A 20,509-nucleotide genomic window follows, 5' to 3' on the forward strand; every position below is an offset into this window, starting at 1 on the left:
AGATATCAATAAAACTAAAGCCTTGCTGTCTACAAAATTGCGCCAGCCACCTATTTAACGATGTCAGCCCGCTAAATGCCTCATCAGTACCCCGGGAGGGGTACTTATAGAAGAGACTTTGTCCTCTACATTACTCAGACACAGTCCAACCACTCGGGGCAGCAGACAGCCAGAGTCCAGCACCTGGGAACAAAGTTCCAGTGTCACCGACCAAACGGTCCCCTCTAAAAATTGGTCCACCCTGCGTTCACTGCACATGCGTCTGAGTCTGACTCTCTGAGTCTGACTCTCTACACCCAAAGCGATCAAAGGAAATAATGTGATTATTAACCATCAGATGACAAAGTAAAACCTCTTAAATCATTCTAAAGTCAGTTTTACGCAGTAACGAGGACGTTTTAAACAGAACCGTGGCAATAATCAGTGAATCGCTACTGATGCTCCGAAATGATGCATGCACAGTGAAGGCAGGGGGGACCAATTTTTATGGGGAACTGTTTGGTCGGCGACAGCAGTCTATTGGCACAGCTTCAGTCTGCAGCACTGGGAGGAGCCTAATGACCATGACATGATGGCAGCAGGAAACCCAGGCATTCAAACTCCACCCTGCCCACCTTCTTCCCATCAGGCACGGGTCTGACTCTGTCCCTGACGATGGCCCAGTTATCTTTTAAGTTTAGTGGGAAGTCAAACAGAAACCAAAAATATTAAATTATAACAACAATCAAGACCCTTAAATCTTAGATTCTTTTTGTTTTTATTATAACTGTCAGTTTGGTCCATAAATAACTGGACAGTCATGCAGCTCCACTTATTCTGGAATTATGGTCCTATCCACCTAGTGCAGCTTTTTGCAGATGACATCATGTTGTGCAGCAGCAGGAGGAAGTAAAAAAAAGAGCTCAAAGAACTGACAAGGACTTTGGAAAACTGAGGACTGAAGATGAATATGAAGAGGATCAATCCAGGTCAGGATCCAGAAGTTAGCTTGCAGTTAGAAGTGTTAAAAAAAACCATGGAACAGCCCGGAGTCCCACAGAGTATTCAAACAGCCCAGCAGTACTCAACTGCCTCAGTTCTGGAGCAGCAAACATACTGAGCTGGAAGACTCCATACACAGCGAGCAGGACCCCAGACAGAGACGTGATTCTGGAAGAGCAGCTGAATAACCAAATGGGGACCAAAACCAAACCAACTACACAACGACTCAAGCAAGAACCTGGACACAGAGACATACACACACACAGACGAGGTGAAGGAAAATGAAAAATCAACCAAAAAATACAGAAAGACCAAAAGCCAAAACACCACACACATTAAACCTTTTAACTTCTAACATTGAAAGTGCTGATGCAGACTGAAGAGAACCTACATTGCTGGAGTTCAAAGGTTATGTTTGATTGTCCAGCAGTAAACCGGCTCCAGAACCAAAGCTTGAATCACCGATGTGTGAGGAGCATGATGGCGAGAAGCTCAACATCTACTGTGTGACCTGCGGTGTCCCCACCTGCTCCCTCTGCAAAGTGTTTGGAGGCCACAAAGACTGCGAGGTCGCTCCACTCAACAGCATCTTCCAGAAACAGAAGGTGATAACAAAGACAGAGAAGATGACACACACATTTTAATCCAGTGTACACTGGAACGTTTGTGGTGACGGGACATGACCACACCTTCCATTACTCTGGATAGTTAAACCCATCACCTTCACCAGACTGAGGCTGAAGAGCTTTTACTGTCATTGTACATTCAACTAAACATGTCCTCTGCATTTAACCGTCCTAATTACAGTTAGACACAATCCAACTATTAGGGGCAGTGTGCAGTCAGACTCCGGCGCCCGGGGACCAACTCCAGATGAAGAGATGTTGCCTTGAAAACCCACACAGACACAGGGAGAACATGCAAACTCCACTCAGAAAGGAACTGTGGGATGCGATCCCAGGACCTTCTTGCTGTGAGGCAACAGTGCAGACCACTGAGACACCACACCACAACCACCTCTACTCCTTGTAACCACACTCTATTCCACCAGGCTCCTTCTCATTCACACACACTCCTTCTAGCTCCTACTGACTTTCATCCTCCTTCTCTCCAGAGCATATCTCCTCTCCTATGCTCTGGAGAGATCCAGAGCATATCTCCTCCTCTTCAGACTCATCTCAACCTGCTCTTGACTCACTACTGATCACAATCATCATCTCATCATCAACCGCTTATCTGGGATCTGGTCGCGGGGGCAACAGCTCTAGCAGGGGTCCCTAAACTTTCCTTCCCCAGGCTACATTGACTACCTCTGACCTGGGATCCTGAGGCATTCCCAGGCCAGTGTCCACCTAATCCTGGGTCTTCCCTGGGGTCTCCTCCCAGATGGATGTGCCTGGAACACCTCCCTGGGGAGGCACCCAGGGGGCATCCTTACCAGATGCCTGAACCACCTCAGCTGGCTTCTTTCAACATGAAGGAGTAGCGGCTTTACTCAGAGCTCCCCATGACTGACCGAACTTCTCACCCTATCCCTAAGAAAGTCCAACAACTCCAACTTACTGCAGAGAACCTGAATACAGCTCTTGCTTTGTGAGTACACAGATTGTATATTGTATGTATTGCTGACAGCGTGAGGACAACGCCATCGTACCTACACTTGATGCTGTGGCTGTTATGAGCCGCCCCCTACAGGCCTGGTCATGCAGACTCATCATGGCTGAATTTTCGCCCTTTGAACTCCGCCCACATCTTGGCCACAACTGATAAACAATAGTGACACTCACACAGACGTCACCATAGAAACAGTCACTCCTTGATGAATCTCCACGGCCGCCCGCAGTGAAGAATTCAGGACCAGCACGTTGTTTCAAATGCTTTTCACCGATTACTGTGAGCACGTGGTACGTTGAAGGCGTTTCTGCATATGCCTGACACTGCAGGCAAAACCAGGTTGGTGTAGTGACAGCCAGTAAATCAAGGATTATTCTCGTACCACTTTCACTTCTATATTGAGCCTGTTGTTGAAATCATCGAGTTGGAGGTAGAACTTTTCAGCCGACCTCGTGGGTTTTCACTTTCAGCCAGCGGAAATGTTTTCTGCGTTGGTGACTTTCAGCGTTCACATTCAGGCCTTAGTTTCCTGAAGATGCACCGCAGAGAGCACCCTCTAGTGATTGTGACTGTTAATATGATGGAGGATAAAGAACAAATAAAATGTTAATATCAAAGAAACATATCTGATTAATAAATCTCCTTCTAACCCTGTATATCCCATCGATGGGAAATTTCACTTTTTATTGAGATACTGACAAGCCAAAATGAGGCGGCTGGTCGGGGCTTAAAAAGGCAGAATGTGTGCGTGAGAAGTATGTGACTGCTAGTAAATAAGAATATACTGTAAGTACATGACTGTTGTACAAATATGACTTTTTTGTGTGTGCCAACATGAAAAATTTTCTTTATATGAATATATTCTGAAGCTTTTTGGTGCCACATTGATAAATCAGAAAAGTGGATTAAAAGCAGCTCTCATCAGAATCAGCCTGAACCAGTGGTGACCTCTAGAGGGCGCACACATACCAGCCCAGCCATCTTCAGGACTCAGCATGGAGGCGGGGTCTGTTTCTGACTGGAAGCAGGTCAAGGCCACCTTCAGGGTTTTCGTCGTGTAAGGTCAGGGTGTGTCTGTGTGCAGGCTGAGCTGACGGACTGCATCTCATTGCTGGTGGGGAACAATGAGCGGACTCAGGCGGTCATCAGCCAACTGGAGGAAACGTGCCGAGCTGTTGATGTGAGTCCATTTGTTTGTGCTTTCGCTCGGAATCACATGAGGGCAAGCGTGACGTGCAGTCCTGTTCAGGATATTGGAGTGGAAACAAGTGTGTTGTCTCTGTTTCTAGGTGAACGGTCGCAGACAAAAGTCAAAGGTGTGTGAGATGTTTGACCACCTTTTTGCCATCCTTGAGGACAGGAAGGGTGAGATGACGCTGAGGATTAACGCTGAGCAGGAAGAGAAACTGGACTACATCCGAGGCCTGAGGAAGAAGTACAAGGAGCACCTGGATGCCACAGCCAAGCTGCTGGAGACAGCCATCCAGACCATGGAAGAGTCTGAGATGGTTGTCTTCCTGCAGGTGAGTACGTCCAGCAAACACTATTCCTGTGACAAGGGGAGCGGTAGGTCATGATGTGGGGGTGAGTTCTTGATGGGTGTCGGCACTCTGGGGCAGGGACGACCTGAGGTTGGTTGGAGGTGCCAAAAGTATCCAGAACAGCCGGATATCCTTTATGGAGGATCTGAAAGATGATTGAGTTGACTGCTGAAATCAAAACTCAAGTCTAAGCAGATATGAAATAAATGCAGTAAATTCATTTGAACACAGTACGGCTCCATACAGTAAGATAAAACCCCCAAGAGGATAAATATCATGTAGAATCATTCATTGGACTGGACTCTAAACACAGATGCCGTGTATAAGAAAGGTCAGAGCTGACTGTACTCAGGAGGCTCTGACCTTTCAGTATGTTGCAGATGTTTTATCACTCTGTGGTCTCAAGCGTCATCTTCTATGCTGTAGTGTCCTGAAGGCTGCTGACATGGGCGGCGTGGACCCCTCCCGCTGCAGCCTTCACCCACTTTGCCTCAATTCAGAAGATGGGCTGCTTCAGGTTTAGAGCACATAAACAATGTCAAATGTATATGTGTTGTCCTTAATTTTGATCTGTGCCATTATTACAGAAAACAAGTAATAATTGTGGATTAATTGCTGTATCTTGTCTGAGGTAATTGGAGTGTAAACGTAATTGCCCTTTGAGGGATCAATAAAGTTGTCTGAAGTCTGACATGAACAGACTCAACAAGCTCATCAGGAGATCTGGATCTGTCCTGGGGTGGAGCTGGAGTCTGTGGTGGAGGTGTCAGAGAGGAGGATGCTGAGGAAGCTGCTCATGCTGACAACACCTCCCATCCCCTGCATGCCACACTGACGTCCTGTCAGAGCCCCTTCAGCCACAGACTGACACCACCGAGGTGCACCACAGAACACCACAGGAGGTCCTTCCTACCTGTGGCAATCAGACTGTATAACTCCTCCCCCTTCTGCAATATGAATACATGATGATCAGAGTTTTTCAGTTACTTAGAGCTATGTGCAGTACTGTCAACATCTTGTGCAAGTGTCTGAAGTCATTTTACATAAATATGTTGTACTCATTGATCTCACTGTAAAAAACAGTGTTCACTGTTTAGGTTCTCTGGCAAAACAATGTTCTTACACCTCATATTAACAAAATAACTGGCTGTCCAGGTTAATGAATTTGAATTATTTTTGCTCCCACAGGCGGTGAAGTCTCTTCTGCAGAAGTGAGTATTTGACTTTCCTGAATCTTTTCTACCTCAGCCAGCGAAGTTGGACAGGGGTTTTGTTTTCACCCCATCTGTTTGTTTGTCTGTTTGTCTGTGAATGGCCTGTAACCCACAAATTTTCAAATATCGTTATGAAGTTTTTACAGAGGATTCCTATCCTGATGAGCAAGAACTGATTCAATTGTCAAGGTCATAGGTCAAATTCAGGAAGAGTCTTGGAAATTTGGAAAAATCCCTATCCTTTAACGTTGAACAAAGTTTGAAACATTCATAACTCTGTCAAACAAGATTGGATTTCTTTCATATTTGAGAGTGTTATGTAGGATGGTATCATTTATCAACTGACAAAGTTTGATCCAGACATGATGCAGATTACAGATTTTGTGGCCATTTAAATTTAACATTGAAAACCCCATTTAATGTTGTTTTTTTTTTTTTTAACATTATATCTTAATCAAACGTGCCCCAATTTGAAAGTGGGGTGCAGACTGGCACTCACTATCACCTGACAAAGTTTGATCCAGATCTGATCCAGATTGTGGATTTTGTGGACATTTGAATTTAATAATGAAAACCCCATTTACTGTTTTTTTTTTTTTTTTTACATTATATCTTAATCAAACATGCCCCAATTACTCTCATATTTGAAAGTGAGGTGCAGACTGGCACTCACTATCACCTGACAAAGTTTGATCCAGATCTGATCTGGATTGTGGATTTTGTGGACATTTGAATGTAATAATGAAAAGCCAATTTAATGTACATTTTGCATTATATCTCAGTCAAAAGTGCCTCAGTCACTCTCATTTGTGACAATGAGGTGCAAACTGACAATCTCCATGAATAGAAGAAGTTGGATCACAGTAGTGATCCGAGGTGTAGTCGGGGGGTGGAGGGTTTCCGGTTTGGTGGGTTCAGGGTCTCATCACTGCTTTTTGCAGATGATGTGGTCCTGTTGGATTCATCGACCGGTGACCTCCAACACTCACTGAATAGGTTCACAGCCAAGTGTGAAGCGGCTGGGATGAGGATCAGCACCTCTAAATCTGAGGCCATGGTTCTCAGCTGGAAACCGATGGATTGACTACTACGGGTAGGGAATGAGGTCTTGCCCCAAGTGAAGGAGTTCGAGTACCTCGGGGTCTTGTTCACGAGTGAGGGGACAATGGAATGTGAGATTGGCCAGAGAACTGGGGCAGCAGGGGCGGTGTTGCATTTGCTCTACTGAACTGTTGTGATGAAAAGGGAGCTGAGCCAAAAGGCAAAGCTCTCAATCTACTGGTCAATCTTCGTTCCTACTCTCACCTATGGTCATGAGAACCTGATTGCAGATACAAGCAGCCAAAATGTGTTTCCTCAGGAGGGTGGCTGGTGTCTCCCTTAGAGACAGGGTGAGAAGTTCGGTCATCTGTGTGGAGCTCGGCGTAGAGCCACTGCTCCTTCATGTTGAAAGAAGCCAGCTGAGGTGGTTTGGGCATCTGGTAAGGATGTCTCCTTCCTGGGTGCCTCCCTTTAAAGGTGTTCCAGGCACGTCCATCTTGGAGGAGACCCCGGGAAAGACCCAGGACTAGGTGGAGAGATTATATCTCCACACTGGCCCGAGAACGCCTCGGGATCCACCAGTCAGAGGTGGTCAATGTGGCCCGGGAAAGGGAAGTCTGGGGGCGCCTGCTGGAGCTGTTGCCCCGCGACTCGAACCCGGATAAGCGGTTGAAGATGAGCGAGTGATAAGTGAGCTGCATCTGATCTGAATTGCGGATTTAGTGGATATTTGATTTTAACACTGAAAAACCCTTTTCATCTATATTTTGTATTATATTTTAGCTTATGAAAAGTCACTTCTAGGACTTTGACCTTGAAAATGTCTTCCAAGGTAATAATTTGTGGAATTGGAAACTAGTGTTGGTCGAGGTTTGTGCTGTACGAGCGCAATGCTCTAGTTTTAAATAGAACTTTACTGCGAATGTGTCACTTTTGAGTGCATTTGTTTTTTAATCAAAGCTTTTGTTTTGTGTGTCAGGATTGTTGAGGGGACAAACACGTCTCATCTGGACAAAGTGCAGCGCGGCTATGAGAGCATGGACCATTTCACTGTTGACTTTGAGCAACAGAAAAGGGCGCTGATGAATGTCGACTTTGTCAAAAGTAAGGGATGCTTGATCTGGACAAGAAGTCAAATAACGTCCATGTTAGCATTTTAGCAGATAAAATGCTGAGTAATGCTAACACAGTGTAAAGTTTAAAAAACGCTTTTATGGAAGTGTGTTCCACTTATGGTTCCACAAATGATCATCATCCGGAGTGTGATCATTGCGTGGGGCGTGTCACGGATCGTAACACGAACACACAGGAAGGTGCAAAGGAGGACTATCGTTAGTCAGTTATAAGTGTCATAAAAGTCATAATAATTGAAGTCATGGGCATGTTTTGAGTTGATATACAAACACACACAATATGTACACATATAGACAGACAGACAGATAGATCGATAGAGCCAAGTGGCCTCTGTGTACATCTATGCATGTGTGTGTGTAACTTCAGTCACAGACAAACTGCGATGAGCTGACATTTGCTGTTTGGTATATTTATGCGTTTTGGGTCAAGGATGAACGCTGCAGAAACAGAAAGTTGACAGGTCTGATATTTTTGGACAAATTAGGGATATTAGCTAATGTAGCTGCACTGTGCGTTGTGTTATGACTCCGCCCATTTGCTCCCCTCAGGACGCAATCTCACAATCCTCTGCATGGGAGTCAAACTCTCTACCCAGGGCTCTGGCCTTGTGACCAGAGAATCCTTAAAAACTACTGCACAGGTTCCGGTTCCAGCCAAGAGGAAATGGCAACTTAGAAAGCGAGCTCTCGACAAGAGTTATTTACAACGACCCCAAAGTTGAATTAACAACCCAGCAAATTCCACAACAATAAGGAAGAGGGGGCACAGATAACACCCAAAAAGAACAGGAGAGGCAAAATGTCATTTTTCAAACACGCTGCAGAGGATGAGATGGCGCTAACAGAAGAAGCTAACGTTAGCTCCCCTGGGGCTAGCCACGGTGCGTCCCCCGCTTGGGTCACGACGGTGCTGTGACAGAGAACGAGGATGAACCGGTAAACCTGATGTTGATACTGAAAGAGCTAAGAGGCGTTGGGAAAGAGGTGAAAGAATTTCAAAAACACAACTACAAGACATCAGAGGTGAGCTGGAAAAACCAACACAAGGCTTAATGACATGGAAACCAGGGTCACTGAGCATGAAGATAAGATTCAAAGCACACATGAGATATTAGCTGAGATGCTAACAACACAGGAAAAGCTTCAGCTTAAACTAACATCGCTGGAGACCAACTTCATGAGGGAGACGCTCAGACTACACTGCGTCCCAGAGGGAGCGGAGTCGGGGTCACAATCTATGACCCATTTTGTGGAGAAGCTACTTCGGGAGAATGTAAATATCCCCCTGTCAACAGCACTACAGATCCAGAGGGCACATAGAGCGCTATCATCTCCCCCACCTGATGGCTCCCAGCCCAGGTCCATCCTGGTAAAATTCCTGTTCTTCACCTTAAAAGAAGAAGTGCTGAGGCTGGCATTTCAGAAGAAGGGTTTTCTGTGGAACAACAAGATAAACCTCGACCACAACTACCCACTGGAGATCATGGCCATGAGAAAGGAGTACACGGAGACGCAGAGGATACTGAAAGACAAGGACCTGGAGTTTCAGACCCTCTATCCAGCCCATCTCAAAGTGTTCTATGAAGAAGGAGCGAAAATCTACAACATGGTGGAGGAGGCGACGGCGGACCTGGCGAGCGGGGGTTCCCGGTGAAAGTGATTAAACCACCGTCTACTCCCAGAGAGAAACTACAGAGATGGTCGTCGTGGCGGGTTGCTAGGGGATGGGAAGAAAACTAATATAATGTTCTGTGTGTGATACAGATGATATGGTACAATATATTTCCTGTGGAACTAAAATGAGTGGGGATTCTCTTTACTGAGGGGGCCATCACAGCGGAAGCCCCCTGGCTCAGGGAGCAAATAGGCTATTCCTTCAAGGACTGGAAGCGGTGGAAGTGATGGTCAGGAGCACGCCTGCTTCAGTTATGCACCATAGATTTCTGCTCGTTCCTTGTTTATTACATATGCTGTTTTTTGGGGCGTGGGGGTGTTTGCCTGCTGCTGCCGGGGGAATACTGTACGGTCAGATAATACAACCACACACAAAATGAGCCAGTGAAAATAATTTCATATAATGTTAATGGGGTCTTGAATGTGATTAGGATGAATAAGATATTAACTAAACTGAAGAAAGAAAAAGCCCAGATTGCTTTACTTCAGGAGACAAACAAGGACCAAATGGACCACTTGAGGTTGAAAAGAAAGGGTTTTAAACAGGTGATTTCCTCATCTGATAAATCTAAACATAAGAGGGGCCTATACTTATCTCTGGTGCTGTTAACTATGAACATATCTCAGAAATCAGTGACGAGGAGGGCAGATTTGTCAGGGTAACAGGAAGGACAGAGGGGTCTGAAATTACTATACCCAGGGGTGATTGGGAAGATTCTTGATTTAATGATAGACTCTCAGGGTACAGATGTTTGTGGGGGGACTTTAATTTCAGACTTGATCCCAGACTTGACTCCTCCAGTCCAACCAATAAGATTAACCCCCTCATAGGGAAAGTTAACTCCTATATGGTAGAAATGGGGATAACAGATGTGTGGCAGAGATTACACTCATTACTCTAGTTCATTTAAAGTCTATGATAGGCTAGATTACTTCTTTATGGTTAAAGTGGATAGTTTAAGATTAGAGACTGTGACATACTAACTAGACATCTTTCTGATCATAGTCCTATCTCCATGTCTCTGCTGGTGGCTAGGAAAAAACAAAACACTCAAATTCATTCATCTATATTCAACGATCCTACTGTATTTTCTAAAATGAAGGAAGATATTAAAGCGTTTTTGGAAATTAATGACACAGGAGAGGTATCACCAGTTATCATATGGGACACGCTTAAGGCAGTAATGAGAGGTAAATTAATTTCTATTACCTCTCACCTAAAGAGAATCAAAGGACAAAAATGAGCAGATCTACAGACGAATTTAAAGCAGAAGCAACAGGAAGATATAAACAACCCAAACCCCACTGTAAAGCAGGAAATCAAGAAAATATTTACACTCAGGAGATCCAGAAGAATTTAATTTTCCTGAGGCAGAATTATTATGAGATAGAAGGGAAATCAACAAAATACCTGGTGTACAAACTACATAAGCAACAGGTGGAAAGTATGATATACAAAATTAAGAACCCTAAACTAATATAATGGAAACCAAACTGGAAAAGATTTAGGAATGTTTTGAAGTCTTCTACAGGGACCTGTACTCACAACCTAGTGCTTCTAAGGAGGACTGCATCAGTGCCTTTCTTAGCTATGTCGATTTACCTTCACTCTCACATCTTGAAAATGAGCATTTAATAAAACTTATTTCAGAGGAGGAAATAAAAGCAGCTATAACCAGACTAAAAATAGGAAAGATGGTTGGGCCAGATCGGCACAGCTTTCAATGGTATCACAGCCTAAGGAGTGGACAGTCCCACTATTATTAGTCCCACTATTATTGAGGACATTTAATTGTGTCCTACAGGAGGGAAAATTCCTGCCCTCTTGGAGGGAGACAACTATCTCAGTGAGCCCGAAAGAGGGGAAGGATAGATGTGAATGTGGGAATTATCGGCCAATTAGTGTCCTCAACTTAGATTATAAATTATTCACGTCTGTCTTTGCCTGCAGATTGGAGAAGTTGTTGTCTGACGTAATTAATTCAGATCAGACTGGTTTTTTCCACCACAGACAAACAACTGATAATATCAGAAGAATATTACACATCCTAGGACAAATAAAAAAGGACAAAACTCAAGCAATTATAGCGAGTCTTGATGCTGAGAAAGCTTTTGACTCTGTCAGATGGGTTTTCTTGTTCAAGGTACTGAAGAAGTTCAGATTTTGGGATAAGTTTCTAAGAATAATCCAGGCGTTATATGATAGACCCTCAGCCCGTATCAAGGTCAATGGTGATCTATCTGAGCCCTTTACTTTGAAATGTGGGTGTAGACAGGGCTGTGCAATCTCACCCCTCCTCTTTGATTTATTTTTAGAAACACTGGGTCAATTAATAAGACAAAACCAAAACATTAAGGGTATTGCACTGTCAGGAGTTGAACATAAGGTTTCAATGTTTGCTGATGATGCAATGGTTTGCCTGGGGGAGCCAGAGGATTTATTCAATGAATTGATGTCTACTTTGACTGATTTTGGTAAGCTATCTGGCTACAAACTCAACATTACAAAAACTCGGGTGATAACACTTAATTATACAGTTCTTGCGACTATGAAAGGAAGTTAAGGTAAATTGGGATAATGTGAATATGGTTGTAGGAAAAAGTTTGAGCACCCCTGATAATTTTCATGATTTTCCTTTATAAATCATTGGTTGTTTGGATCAGTAATTTCAGTTAAATATATCATATAGCAGACAAACACACTGATATTTGAGAAGTGAAATGAAGTTTCTAGTATTTACAGAAAGTGTGCAATAATTCTTTAAAGAAAATTAGGCAGATGCATAAATTTGGGCACCCCAACAGAAAAAAATACATCAATATTTAGTAGATCCTCCTTTTGCAGCCTCTAAATGCTTCCTATTTTGGACCATTCTTCTTTACCACACATCTCAGGTTTGTTGGTTTCCGAGCATGGACAGCCCGCTTAAAATCACACCAGATTTTCAATAATATTCAGGTCTGGGGACTGAGATGGCCATTCCAGAATGTTGTACTTGTTCTTCTAAATGAATGCTTTAGTAGATTTTGAGCAGTGTTTAGGGTCCTTGTCTTGTTCAAAGATCCAGCCCCGGCGCAACTTCAACTTTGTCACTGATTCATGAACATTGTTCTCAAGAATCTGCTGATATTGACTGGAATCCATGTGACCCTCAACTTTAACAAGATTACCAGTACCTGCACTGGCCACACAGCCCCACAGCATGATGGAACCACCTTCAAATTTTACTGTAGGTAGCAAATGTTTTACTTGGAATGCTGTGTTCTTTCACAGCCATGCATACCACCCCTTGTTATGTTCAAATAACTCAATTTTAGTTTCATCAGTCCACAGCACTTTATTCCAAAATGAAGCTGGCTTGTCCAAATATGCTTTAGCATACCTCAAGCAACTCTGTTTGTGGCGGGTACGCAGAAAAGGCTTCCTCTGAGAGTTTTTTAGAAGCTCCCATGTTGCCACTCATTAGAAGAGATGCAAAGAGGATAAACATTTGCAAATGGCCACCTTAAATACCCTCATGATTGGATTCATCTGTGTAAGGAGGTCAAGGGTCAATGAGCTTACCAAACCAATTTTGTGTTTCAATAATTAGTGCTAGATGTATTCAAATCAATACAATGACAAGGATGCTCAAATTTATGAACCTTTGTTTAAATAATTATTGCACACTTTCTGTAAATCCAATAAACTTCATTTCACTTCTCAAATATCACTGTGATGATCTGCTATATGATATATTTAACTGAAATTTCTGACCTGGACTACCAATGATTTATAAAAGAAAATCATGAAAATTATCAGGGGTGCTTAAAATGTTGCATACACTGTATTAAATATTTAGGAATACATCAGAGTAAGGACCTCTCAGGGCTCTTCTGGGCAAACTATGAGCCTATATCCTTGGCTATAAAAGCAGATTTACATAGATGGACCCTAGTCCCCTTCCTGAGCCTTAGTGCTAGGATAGCAGTCAAGATGAATATGCTATCCCAACTACTGTACTTTTTTTAGGAACTTGCCTATAGAGGTGAGTGAGAACCAATTTAGAGAGTGGGACAAATGGGTTTCCAGATTTATCTGGCACAGCTGGAAACCAAGGATCAAATACGCCATCCTTCAACTCCCCAAGAAAAGTGGAGGGTGGGGTCTCCCTTGCTTAAGGAACTACTACTATGGTGCACAAATAACTCCCCTTCTATACTGGTGCAATGAAACATATAAAGCCAAATGGAAGGAGCCAGAGTCTAATTTGTCATCTCAGTTCCCCGTCCAAGCTGTAATAGCAGATAAGGGTTTAATGTGTCATGTGGAAAAGTTGGAGAACCCCTGGTTGACCAACTCACAGATTCTCACCAAATTTTCACCACTGATACATATTAGGCCATGAAAGGTAGCAGGCGACACGTCTCAAGAGACAGTGCCAGTGCGCCCTGGAAAGTCAGTTTGTGGTTGGTCTGAAGCACTGAGCATGACTGTGGAGGCCATTGCATGAGTGACGTTTTTTTCCACAGGCAAAGCAGGTGAAGTTTGAAGCAGGGGTGCGATGGCAGTGCAGAACTTTGGTCTCTAGCTTCATCCGCCTGCTTGATCCTTTGCTTCACCTTTTGTCTCCACCAGCACAGATCTTCCGTGATCTCCTCCCAGATTGTAGGGTCAATGTTGCAGGCTTTCATGTTGCGCTTACAGGCATCACTGTAGTGGAGGGCTGGCTGTCCTACTCGTCGGCTGCCTAATGCCAGCTGTCCATAGAGTACGTCTTTGGGAATGTGGCCGTCCTCCATGCGCTGTACATGGCCAAGCCATCTCAGGCATCACTGGCTGAAAAGAGAGTAGATACTGAGTGATCCAGCATGTGCCAGCACATCTGTGTTGGGAATATGGTCCTGCCATTTGATGCCCAGGATATGCCTGAGGCAGCGCATGTGGAAGGTGTTGAGTCGATGTTCCTGGCACATGTAGGTGGTCCATTCTTCGCTGCCATAGAGTAGAGTGCTGAGGACACATGCTTGGTACACTTTCACCTTTGTGTTCTGTGTGAGTAGTGAATTTTCCCACACCCACTCGGTCAGTTTGGACATGGTAGTCGTGGCTCTTCCTATGTGTCTGTTGATCTCAGTGTCTAGACTTTGTTGCATGGAGATGGTGGAGCTGAGATAGGTGAATTCATTGACGTCAGCATATACATCAGCAGTGCCTGTCTCTTGGCTTCAAAAGCACATTCCATGTCTGTGATGAAGGCGTTGAACCAGTCTTGGCTGGGCTTGTCTTTCTTGCCGAAGACCGACATGGACACATTGTAAACTCCATCTCTGATGAAGTTCCATCTGGCAGTTGCATCCTGTCCTTCAGGGTTTCGGAGTGCTTGCCCCAGTGTAGTCAGAAATTCAGCTTTTCGTGAGGGATCTACTGTCTTTGTGATGTTGATACGTGGATGACCATCTGGTTTGGAGCGATGGATTTTCTTTGGTCGAAGCCTAATTCTACTGCAGACTAAGGAATGGTCAGTGTCGCAGTCTGCGCTGTGGTAGCTTTGGATGGAAAGGAAGCTTTGGTGGGCCAGTTGCCTAGTGATAATGAGGTCCAACTGATGCCACCAGTGAGACCCTGGATGTTTCCATGACATGTGGTGTTGTGGCTTGCCCTTGAAGAAAGTGCTAGTGATGCACAAGTCATGGAAGAAGCAGAGTTCCAGCAAATGTTGGCCGTTGTCATTCATCCTCCCAGTGCCATGGGGGCCCAAGCATGAAGGCCAGGAATGACAATTGGAACTACTCTGGCATTGAAGTCTCCAAGAAGAAGTAGAGGTTCAACTTTGGGGATCCCACAATCAGGCTGTCCAGCTGCTTGTAGAAGCGGTCCTTGATGCCATCAGATGTGCACAAAGTAAGGGCATAGACACTGAAGACATTTACAGGGCCGGCTACAGCGGAAAGGTAGACTGACAAGATGTGTACTGTGCCGTCAATTGGCGGCTCCACGGATGCCATGAGGGTGTTTCTGATTGCAAAGCCGACTGCATGTTGGCAGGGTTCATCGGGCTCTCTTCCTTTCCAGAAGAAGGTGTAGTACAACCGATCGTGATCTTGAAAACATTAAGCTCTAAGCACCCGTTGAAGCAGGCAGATGTTGGCGGGTAAGCACTTATTGGCTGGGGGCTGCCCAGTTTAAGGCAGGCAGAATAAATGGAGGTTCTGGGTTGCCCAGTCATTAGGAACCCCCCCAGCCTCACTGATGTGGTCCAAAGGAGTACGAGCATGATGTTTGGTATCAGGTTGGCTGCAGAAGCTGCCGGGAGGGCATCAAGTTGACTGCCAATTTGCCTCAGGGACTCCACTCCAGATTTGGGTAAGGTTTACTCCCTAGCCTTTTCCTGTCCAGAGGTGCTCACAAGGCAGTGAGGCTGTAACCCATAGCAGGGGGTTTGGAATCAGTGTTTTCTTTCACCTAGATGGGCTAAAGGTTTTAAGGCACCAGTGACCCGTCTTTGCCCCTTCTCCTGTCAGTCGAAACAGTTTCACCAGACTTAGTAGCTAAAGCTCACAGGAAGGCCAGGAGCTGGACCTAGTTGTCAGAGGCTATTTGAGATGCACACCACTGGGAGTACTTTATAAACAGTGGGAGCTTGTCCCCACCACCACCCCCGGCTATAACAACCTTGAAACCGAAAGACTGAAAGGCCATGAAAGACTCCATTAAATTTTGGAGGTGATCCGGATCTGAATCTGGATTCTGGATTAAGATTTCACTTTATATACGCTTTGAAGGATTCTGTCAAAACTACTTCATGGATTCTCACCAAATTTGCACGACAGATAGACATTAGCGCATGGAAGACTCCACTGAATTTTTGAGGTGATCTGGATCCAGATCCAGATTCTGGATCAAGATTTCACTTTATATAAGTTTTGAAGGATTTCTTCAAAACTACTTCACAGATTCTTACCCAATTTCCACCACAGATAGACATTAGGGCATGGAAGACTCCATTAAATTTTGGAGGTGATCCGGATCTGGATTGGTGGGCATCAGAAACCTCTGATTGCTATTGTTACTTCTATTTTGTCATTCAATTTTTAAATAGATCACAATGAAATAAGTATTTTCACTTTCTTGTGTCATCCATCTATTTTTAATGTATTTACAATTATATTATGTACTTACATTGAACTTAAAATCACTCACCACAATCACGCTTCGAATATAAAGATGACTTCCCGCCTCCTGCTGGAATGGTGTGTGTCCATAAAGTAGTTAGCAACACGCAAGCACACACACACACAGCTGCTGCAAGCAGGTGCTTTTAATTTGACAAACAAAGACAGTGGCTGAAGACATTAAAACCACTACACATTTCATTCATGGTACCAACATGAAACTTAAGTCACTCTTGGTAAGAGCAACAAGAGACTTATCTAAACTGACTAATCCAATTGAGCTACAGAAACACAATAAATCAATAACACTAACAACACGATTAACTAGCAACCACGTGGGCATCACAGTGGCTTAGTGGTTAGCACTGTTGCCTTACAGCAAGAAAGTCATGGGTTTGATTCCCACCTGTAGAATTTGTGGAGTTTGCATGTTCTCCCTGTATTTGTGTTTCCTCCAGGTGCTCCGATTTCCTCCCACATCCAAAGACATGCAGGTTAGATGGACTGGAAACTTTATAACTGTCCAGGTCTCCCTTGTAAAAGAGGTCTCAATCTCAATGGGACTAACCTGGCAAAATAAAGATTAAATTAAAATTAAAACCTCAAATCCCCAAACGTCCGTGGTGCATTGCAACACAGCATTCATTGTTTATTGGTTAGCTAAAATTGACAATTTCTCCAAAAATATTTGTCCTATCAACTTTCTGTTTTCGTAGCGTTCATCCTTGACCCAAAATACATAAATGTCACTGGGTCATTGATTTCACCTATGTATGTGTGGGTAAGAGCGGGGAGGGGTGTGTGTGTGTGTGTATGTGTGTGTGTGTGTGGCTGCAACCCCACCTGGATAATTAGGGATAATGAGGGAGAGGTGTGTAAAAGGCAGGGAGAGAGAGTGTGCGGAAAAAAAAGGAGCAGCGGCAGGAGCAGCAGCGAGTCTTCAGGAGCTGAGAGGCACGAGGATGGAAGGATAGTGGACCAGATCGAGCGTGTACGGAAGGACACCGCTGGGATAAGCGAGTGGACACGACGTGGGAACGGTGGAGGGGGAGCGTTTGCCAACCCCCCTCCTCTCAGCTAAGTGCCTTTTTGATGCTTCATTCAGCTGGACTTTGCGCTGTTTGTTGTTAGCGTTTGGCGTGATTGCTGTGGAGTTAAGCAGTAATCCTGCCTTAAGTGACAAGCCTGTGTTATCGGTCGTCGACCAATCCATTCATAGTTTGGTCGTTTTGCAGCCCGCCCTTTTCTCTTTGGGAGAGCAGATTGAGCGTGGATGAGTGACGGAGGGAGCGAGAGAGAGCGAGGCTGGACGTGCGCCGTTGGAATAGTGGAGGGGGTGAAGTGCGATAATCCCCCTCCTTTCAGCTAAGTGCCTCTCCTCTCTGAATGTTGGGCGTATTTGGCCCTCATTGTGGAAGTCACGTTGCCCCTGTCTTCCTGTTTTCTGATTTTCCTGTTTGTCTGCCCAGGTTGTGACTGAGAGGAAACCACGCCCACATCTGTCTGGCCTTGCAGTCAGATTTTGGGACTATTTTTAGATGGACTTTTTAGATAAGAGTATTTGTGGGGTTTTTTTTTTATCTTATTCATTTATTGTGTTCTTTCCCTAATTTTATTGTTAATAAATTTTTCATTTTTTTTCTTAACATTTGACGTTGTGGTTTAATAGAGATTACTCCCCTTGGACCGGAGGCTTCTAAATTGGGGCATTTGCCCCGTTACATAAGCATACCAAACGGCAAATGTCAGCTCTCCCCGGTTTTTGCATGATCGAAGCCACACACACACACACACACACACACACACACACACACACACACACACACAGAGAGAGGCGAACATGTTGCTTTGAAAAACTGGACCTGTGAAAGACTCTGGTACATGCTAATATTTTAGCAAGTCACTCAAACATCACAATACTTTCTCAGGTGATGAAGATGATGATGATGAAGAGGATGAAGTCATGGAGGGAAGAGGAACAACTCCAGGAAAGCGCACTGAGCAAGCAGTTGCTGCTGGACTGCCTACCAACCAACTGCCATCACAACCACAGCAGCCTCCTCAGCAGGCGACAGGTGTTCACCAGCCAGCTTCTCCCTCTCACACACCGAAATCCACAGAGATTGTGACTCCTCAGACAAAAAGCCAAAACTCCATCTCAGTGAGTCAGGCTGCATCTCGAGAGTCCAGACCCACCTCCAGCCCTGCTGCCGGAACCATCACCGGAACCACCACCAGTCCCACCACTGGCCCCATTGCCAGCCCCACTGCCGGAACCATCACTGGACCCAATGCTAGACCCACCGCCATACCCACTGCTGGACCCATTACCGGATCCAATGCCAGACCAATTGCTGGAACCACTGTTGGACCCACCAACAGCCCCACTGCTGGCCCCACCACCGGACCCACCAACAGTCCCACTGCTGGTCCAGCCAACAGTCCCACTGCTGGCCCCACCAACGGTCCCACTGCCTGTCCAACCAACAGTCCCACTGCTGGCCCCACCACTGGACCCACCAACAGTCCCGCTGCCGGTCCCGCCAACAGTCCCACTGCTGGAACCACTGCCGGTCCCACCACTGGAACCACTGCCAGCCCCTCCCCAGTAAGACATTACATGCTGCATTCATGTGCTGCTAAAAATGTCTGACAAGTACTGTTTTGAGATGATTTGCTGGGTGAAAGGTGGTGTAAAATTCCTACCTCAATATTTCAGAAGCAGAAAAAGGCACAGATCTAAAAACCTTGTTGTAACATCAGCCCACTGCACAAAACATGTCTTTAAATTTTGTGAAGAAAAAAAATATAAAAACAGGGCTTTTTGTTGGAGGTAAGAAAGCCCAACATGGACCTACCTTGAGATTGCAGGCTTTTGGAAGGAGGTACATCATGAATATTAATGAAAACCTTTTTTTATTTGTTTAGTTTTGCACTTTCCTAACTCAGCCACATGGGGTCTGCAGCCAGTACATTCTGAGTGCCAGTTCCAAACCTGGATAAATGAGAAGGGGTGCGACAAAATTAAAGATGCAGATAACACATTGACTTTCCATACCGAATTGGTTGAGGCCCGGGTTAACAACAACCACCACTGGTGTTGTTGGCCAACAGGGTGCCGTGGAAATTAGAAGAAGAAGAGGAGGAGGAGACAGCGGAAGAAGAGGAAAACTAGAAGATTGGAAGTGAGAGTCGGTACTTTAAACGTTGGCAGTCTGACTGGTAAAGGGAGAGAGCTGGCTGATATAATGGAGAGAGACCAAGTGGAAGGAAAGTAAGAGCAGGAGCATCAGTGGGGGGTTCAAGTTGTTGTATCATGATGAGGACATCAAGAGAAATGGAGTTGGGGTCATATTAAAGGAAGAGTATTAAGAGTGTTGGAGGGTAAGTGAGTGTTGAAGGGGTGATGATGAATATCATCAGTGCATATGCCCCACAGGTAGGGTGTGAGATGAAGGAGAAAGATTTCTGGAGTGAGTTAGATGAGGTGGTGGAGAGTGTGCCCAAGCATGAAAGATTAGTGATAGGAGCAGACTTCAATGGGCATGTTGGTGAAGGGAACAGAGGTGACAAGGAAGCAATGGGTAGATATTCTATCAAGGACAGGAATGTGGAAGGACAGATGATAGTTGATTTTGCTAAAAGGATGGAAATGGCTGTGGTGAACACCTACTTTAAGAAAAGGGAGGAGCACAGGGTGACATATGAGTGGAGGAAGGTGCACACAGGTGGACTACATTCTGTGTATCAGGTTTGATAGGCAGGACAGGCTGGACGCAAATGCAGGATGCAGGTACACAGCTCAGTGGAGTAAAAGCGTTTACTAAGTTAACAGGCTGGGGTCGGTACACAGAGAGGCAGTCAAAACAGAGCACCAGTAGCAGAAGCATCAGGCAAAAGGCATGGCCAAGGTACACAAGCAGGTAGTCAAAAATCACAATGAGGCAATCAGAGCAAGGCAAAAATACAAGCACTGAGGTGGAAGGAAGGCACAAGGCACATCGATCTGGCAAAGAACAAAAGCAACTGTGAGGCTTATAAAGCACCCAGGTGATTAACTGCAAATCAAGAACAGGTGTGGAGAAACTCACAGAACCGGGGTGTGGCCAGACAGAGAGAGAAACCCTGACACTATGTAGGAGATCCAAGCAAAAAG

The 20,509-nt window shown here is 44.9% G+C and overlaps 1 protein-coding gene across 1 annotated transcript in view; it reads left to right on the forward strand.

Moving 5' to 3' along the window:
- The window catches only part of LOC117521935 (E3 ubiquitin-protein ligase TRIM63-like), an 82,464-nt gene that overhangs the window by 35,891 nt on the left and 26,064 nt on the right, over nucleotides 1–20,509 (forward strand). The window contains exons 3-9 of the mRNA XM_034183299.1: nucleotides 1,409–1,586; nucleotides 3,680–3,775; nucleotides 3,885–4,118; nucleotides 5,325–5,347; nucleotides 7,371–7,495; nucleotides 18,282–18,427; nucleotides 18,461–18,961. Coding sequence (XP_034039190.1) covers nucleotides 1,409–1,586; nucleotides 3,680–3,775; nucleotides 3,885–4,118; nucleotides 5,325–5,347; nucleotides 7,371–7,495; nucleotides 18,282–18,427; nucleotides 18,461–18,961 — 1,303 coding nt within the window. The remainder of the gene's footprint in view (nucleotides 1–1,408; nucleotides 1,587–3,679; nucleotides 3,776–3,884; nucleotides 4,119–5,324; nucleotides 5,348–7,370; nucleotides 7,496–18,281; nucleotides 18,428–18,460; nucleotides 18,962–20,509) is intronic.

This window comes from Thalassophryne amazonica, chromosome 12 (genome assembly GCF_902500255.1).
Source record: "Thalassophryne amazonica chromosome 12, fThaAma1.1, whole genome shotgun sequence".
Taxonomy (NCBI): Eukaryota; Metazoa; Chordata; class Actinopteri; order Batrachoidiformes; family Batrachoididae; genus Thalassophryne; species Thalassophryne amazonica.